This window comes from Tympanuchus pallidicinctus, unplaced genomic scaffold, assembly GCF_026119805.1.
Source record: "Tympanuchus pallidicinctus isolate F22 unplaced genomic scaffold, pur_lepc_1.0 scaffold1, whole genome shotgun sequence".
Lineage (NCBI taxonomy): Eukaryota > Metazoa > Chordata > Aves > Galliformes > Phasianidae > Tympanuchus > Tympanuchus pallidicinctus.
Genome location: NW_026294618.1, coordinates 42214795 through 42220986, shown reverse-complemented (window position 1 = coordinate 42220986; position 6192 = coordinate 42214795). Strand labels below are relative to the sequence as shown.

Genomic DNA, 6192 nt, shown 5'->3' with positions numbered 1-6192 from the left:
TATTTTGAGATCCAAATGGAGATCTCCATAAAAGTGGCCTTCCTCATCCAGAAGTTCCTGCAGGTCCACCAGACAGTGGTTTCCACACCATCCATGTTGGTTATGCTGTTCAGAGTGTATGGATAATGCTTCCAGAGGATCTCCTGCCCTTTCGTCTGCTTGGTGCCAGCGTGTCTTTCAGAGGTGCTGCCCAAAGGCCTTGCCCATGGCATGTGTAATTTGCCTGTATTTAGGAGCATAAGGGAATGTCCCTTGCTCCTGCTGCCAGGCAGCTCTGCCGTGCCACTTGGGAGCATAAAGCCCTTGCAACATGGCACATACTGTGTGCCATCCTTCTCTATACTTTGAGGTGGACCATGCCGAATGCAAAATTACTTCAGTTTTCAGGTAACTTTATTTATTTCAGCTAAACCTTGAGTTTACCTGATTTTGAATCAATATGTCGTGGACTTGGGACTCGCAAGAACCCTTGGAAAACAGGTTGGGAAATTTTCACCGGGTACATCTCAAATTGCAGAAGTACCACGGCTAAACTTTTTGCTTAGAAGGTGTTGACGAAAACAACACTGTTTGTTTTTTTTTTTGTTTTGTTTTGTTTTTTTTCCCTCTGATAATTTATAACTGGGCTCATGCTCCGAATATTTTTGTTTAATCAAAAACAGATTATCACAATGAGCTCTTTTAAACTGGTACAAATGAAACCCTATCTTTGGGTTTCTCTAATCTTTCAGGTTACTGGAAAAGGTATTAAAAGTCCCCAAATCGTGTGAATCAGTAAATATACATCCATAAAAATCATAGAATTACTATTTTTGGAAAAGACCACTTAGAACATCTAATCCAACTGTCAGCCCATCCCCACCATGCCCACTAATCATGTCCCTCAGTGCCACATCCATTCATTTCTCAAATACCTCTGGGGATGATGGTTCCACCAGCTCCCTGGACAGCCTGTGTTAATACCTCACCATGATCTGAAGAAATTCTTCCAAATCTCTGAACCTTCCCTGATGCAACTTAAATCCATTCCCTCTTGTCTTGTCACTAACTTTGCAGGAGAAGAGGCCAACACCCACCTCGTCCCAACCTTCTTTCAGGGAGTTTTAGAGAGCAATGAGGTCTCCCCTGAGCCTCCTCATCACCAGACTGAAAAATCCCAGCTCCCTCAGCTGCTCCCCATAAGACTTGTGCTGCAGACCCTTCACAAGTTCACTGCTCCTCTCTGGACAATGTTTCAGGGCCACGATGTCTTTCTTGTAGCGAGGGCCCCAAAACTGAACACAGTTCTCGAGGTGCAGCCCACTAGTGCTGAGTACAGAAGCTCCCTCCCCTGCTGACCCACTCTTTCTGATACAAGGCAGGATGCCATCGGCCCCACCTGGGCACGCTGCTGGCTCACGCTCAGCCAGCTGTTACCTAACATCCTGAGATTCTTTTGCTCTCTGCAACTTTCCAGCCACTCTGCCCCAAGGCAGCAGCATTGTGCAAAGCTTTTGCGACCAAAGTGCAGGACCCGGCACTTGGTCTTGTTGAAACTCTCAGAACTGGCCTCAGCCCAGCGACCCAGCCTGTCCAGATCCCTCTGCAGGGCCTTCCTGCCCTCAGGCAGGTGGACGCTTCTTTCTGTCTCAGTGTCCTCTGCAAACTTACTGAGGGCGCACGCACTCAACGCCCTCACCCAGATCATCCATAAGGATATGAAACTGGGCCGGCGCCGAAGTAAAAATAAAAATCATACCTCAGTGGCGCTTTTTAACGGACGAGACGTTCAGCCAAAACGGGTTATTTAGCAGGACTCATGTCAGCCCTTGGCTAAAACCCACAGAAAGGCGGCAGCGGCTGTGGCGCTTCGTCTCTCAGGCCATTTCCGACAGCGCCATCAGGTGGCCACAGCCCCGCACTACAAGGACTACCGACTCCCGCGCCTTCCTTCCCGCCCGCGCGCCTCGAACTCCCCGCGCGCCTCGCGACGCAATTTCCGCAGACCGCCTCCGGCACCACCCCCGAGGTTCCGCCCAGAGTCGGGCGGAAGCGTTTCCCGGGCTGAAGCCGCGTGGGGGGCGGCGCATGCGCGGGAAGGTGGGGGCGGGGCCGCGCTCAATTCCTGCCTGTCGCCGCACCCCCAGCGCGAAGCGGTGGCGAGGGGTGCATTCAGGTAACGGTTGTTCTCTTTCGTACCTACACGCCTGGCTCTACGGTCCGCGGGGTGCTGCCTGTTCCTTTCTGGGGCCGCCGCTGCCCGGTCGCGCTGTTGCTCGAGGAGAGCGCGCGGGGGCCGCCACTGTGGTGTTCCTCCTTGTGCTGCTGTGTGCGCCCCGGCGTTGCTGATTCACCCGGCTGTCCGCTACGAGACCCCGCCGCGCCGCTCGCCCCCGCAGCGTGTGGAGCTGCAGGCGGCCCGGCGGGCGCTGCGGGGATCGGGCCTCGGGCCTGCGCTGGGGCGCGCTGCGGGTCGGGAAGCGGCGTGTCTGCTCCTTGCACGCTCTCTAGTTGGGGAACTGTACAGCTGAAGGCCTCTCTGGCTTAACCCACCTCGGCTCCTCGGGGTAGTGGTTGCGGCACCAAGCTGCTGGAATTCTAGAAACATGGAGAGGGTGCTGCCAGGGTTAGGGTTTGGATTTTGGGTGGTGCTGTGTGGAGCCAGGAGCTGAAATCAGTGATCCTTCTGGGTTCCTTTCAGCTTGGGATATTGTTTGTGCGAACGTGCATTCAGTGTGATGCAGTTATTGTTGACCATGCCTGGGGATGTGTGGTTGTGGAAAAACCTTGTTCAGCAGCAGTGGTGACTTGTTTCTTTTGGGGGAGTGGGGTTTCAGTTCCAGCTGAAGAAACAAACTGATCTACATGTGCTTCACCATCCATTGGAAGAATGACAGATGACAAAGATGTGCTTCGAGATGTGTGGTTTGGGCGCATACCGACCTGCTTCACTCTGTATCAGGATGAGATAACTGAGAGGGAAGCTGAGCCTTATTATGTGAGTATAACCAAGGTTGGTCATGAACAATCTGATCCCATAGTTCTGTTTCCTTCATTTAGGTTCATTATACACACTGTAGAGGTGTAGGAAAGGCTTTTTTCTTCGTATTCCCAGAAACTTCTGGGACTACCTTATGACTGTGCTGTGCAAATCATCTTTCTTCTCAGTAAGTTAAAAAACTTAGATTTGTTTTACCACTGAGATTGAGTTACAATGGGTAATTAAGATCTTGGAAAAACTTATGAGAAAGTTCAGCGAATAATTAAATGGAAGGTGGAGGCTGTACGTACAAACTCACCATGAGTGTATGTTCTTGAAGATTCTTCAGAAGAGAGAACTTGTATGTTGCTTACTGCACAAATGATTTCAGCTAGAGCTTTGTGCCATCTTGAACACAAAAATTAGTCACATAATATCAATTCATAAACACTGACTGCAGTTTTTCTTTCATGGATAACTTCAGTGTGTTTTCTTTAAATGCTGGTAGGTTTGAGAGATCTAGTAGGAAAAGGACCTGTGATGTCTTATCGGACTGGACTGATAGCTGATGATACAGATAAGGGTGGTGGTTGTGTTTGAGTTGCAAGCTGAAATGCTTTCTGTAATCTCGTGGCTGTTAGTTTATGGAGTGCCCTGCAGTATTCATCCTTGCTGTACCTTATAGGCATTTGATTGATAGGGGAAATTGGCTGGTTCAGTGGAACTGTATGTGGGAGGAAAAAATCTTGTACTGAGTTTGTGATTCGAAAATCCTTTTATCTTGTCATATTTCATTCCATGCTTTATAGAAGATACTACTGGATAAAACAGTATTTAATTTATAGCATTTCTTTTTAGTCAGTTACTGATATACCTGTGTGCTTAATGTGTTTTTTGAAATCTAATAAATCATTAATGCTTTTCATTCAGGAATGATAGTGCTTAGCTCTCTATGCCTTAGTTTCACCACTGGTGAAAAAGAAGTACTTTTTTACCTCTCAACTGTTTGCCAAATGCTTCTGAACTATTTAGCAGTCTGACTTAACAGTCTTTAAAATATACATGTACTTCTAATGTAACTCTCATACAGTATGCACAAGTTTTAGTATTGAGACATGCAATCTTAATCAGTTTAACATCAGTGTGAAAACCCTAAAGCCATGTTAACTTCTGTGTGGTTAACTTCCTAACCCTAAGAGATGGCAGTGTCTTACTATACTTCAAGCATGTGCAGAAAATTTCAAGGCTTAACGTTCTGCAAAATGTAGTTACTAACAGATCATAATTCTCAAATTTTAGGTTCTCCCTTTTGCAGATCGTGGTGGAGCTGATAGCATAGCTTTACTTCTTGAAGGAACCAAGGATCCATTTTAAGATTTTACATCATGGTTGAGTTCTCGTGGTTTCAATGTGCTTGTGCATTAATATCTCAGTTCCAATCTGGAGTATGTTTCTGAAGAAGATCTTTTTTTTTTTTTTCCCCTGCTTACAATGCTCAGCTTTCTAGCACAGAACAGTTTCAGAGCCCCCAGGCTGAGCCTTTTTCACACAAAGCTGAAGATGTACTTTAGGCCTGAGATCAGTCTGCATTAGCTGCTAATCAGCATTCAATTTTTGGAATAAAAATGAGGCTGAATTGAAACAACCCTCTCCAAGCATATTTAGCAAACATTCCCAGCACTTGACACCAGTTTTTCTGCTTTTCACATCTCCTGTTATCACACCTCAGTACTTGTTAAAGTAGATACAACCTCTGTGTTCCAGTCTGTTTTCTGTAAATGGGAAGGAAATACTGGTGTCACTGTGTTAAGAGGAAAACAGCTTCTGCTCTGATGGACTTGCTTTATGAAGATGGGAAGACATAGATCTGAAGAGTTGAGGGGTTAGAAAAATAACCCAGAATCTCTGCAGTTCATTTCAGTTTGAGTGATGTAGTTGGATACCCTATTCAGCCACGTCTGCTAGATGCATTAGCACAGCACAGGGGTGATATATGCATGTAACACAACGTGGCAGTGTATAGGAATAGCAGAATTAATTGTAAACTATTTTGTCCATCATTTTGGAAAGCAGTGACGTCAAGACAGCTGCTCAAGTAAGGCACTGTATTATTTCCACCAGGTATGTCTCTGCGGTGTTGCACTGCAAATAGATATATCAGTAGGTATGTTTCTTTAAAATGGGTGCTTACAATTTGGAGTGGAAGTGTAGTTAAGAACACCTAGGTTGAACTGCCTTTATGGCTGAATGATCTGCTTTTTTCCTCAGTCCTCAAAATGTCTACAGTATTGATTTTGAAGTAGTTTACGATTTGTCTTGGTGCAAAGAAGAGTCAGAAGCAGCACGTGCTGGAAGCAGGGCACTCATTGGCAGAGACTCATTAGGTGTGAAGAATGAAATAAGTAAGGCAGTCATAGCATGGAACTTGGCACAAGGGACTAACTTTTGCTGGATCTTCTTTATGCTTAGCAAGTGTGAAAAGGGTTGTTCTATTAAAATGTCTGTAACAGCGAGCGATGTAAAGCCACTCTGGGTTAGGCTGTATTTCTTTATCCTGGATGCATTGGTGATCAAACCAGTCTGTTTTCTGTTAAATCTGGAATTTTTGCATTTTACAATATTTTGCATGCTGCAAAATGGTGTGGTGTTGTTGTGCTTTGGTTTTTTTGTTGTTTTTTTTTGTTTTTAATGCGGCAAAACCCAGGTGTTCTTTCTATGTGAGGAATATATTGCAAGCATTTACTTAAGCATTAGGAATTGTTTCATTTTATTTAACCAGGAATGCCTTCTGTAGAGGTTGCTGCTATTAAACTCTGTAGCAGTACATGATCTGCAAAAGGAAGGCATTGCAGTTTGTGTAATTTGGTAAATGGCATGTACTAAACTATGAGGATTCATTTTACCTTGTAAAGGTTTTGAAGTTCTGTTTTTTCTTAATTTAATGAGAACTCCTAATCTTATTTCAGTTTTCTTTTTTTCCCTCAATAGTTTTTGTTGCTATTTTCATTTAAGCTGAGAGTATATCATAGAATAATCATAGAATGGCCTGGGTTGAAAAGGACCACAATGATCATCTAGTTTCAGCCACCCTGCTATGTGCAGGGTCGCCAACCACCAGACCAGGCTGCTCAGAGCCACATCCAGCCTGGCCTTGAAAATATTTCAAGAAGCATCAGTAGTAATGAATAACAGTGGCAAACCAAATGTTTATTTTTCCATAAGTACATAAAACA

At 45.1% G+C, this 6192-nt stretch overlaps 1 protein-coding gene across 3 annotated transcripts in view; it reads left to right on the top strand.

Moving 5' to 3' along the window:
* The first annotated feature begins 2030 nt into the window (after window positions 1-2030).
* ATG5 (autophagy related 5) overlaps window positions 2031-6192 on the top strand; it is a 71498-nt gene continuing 67336 nt past the window's right edge. The window contains exons 1-2 of one of the 3 annotated variants that reach the window (XR_008210206.1): window positions 2031-2155; window positions 2817-2977. Coding sequence is in view for 2 of the 3 variants with exons in the window: in XM_052698639.1 (XP_052554599.1) it covers window positions 2870-2977 (108 nt within the window). In the remaining variant the exon portion in view is untranslated. Of the gene's footprint in view, window positions 2156-2805; window positions 2978-6192 lie in introns of all 3 variants that reach the window. The other 2 variants (XM_052698639.1, XM_052698647.1) reach the window with 2 other exon arrangements.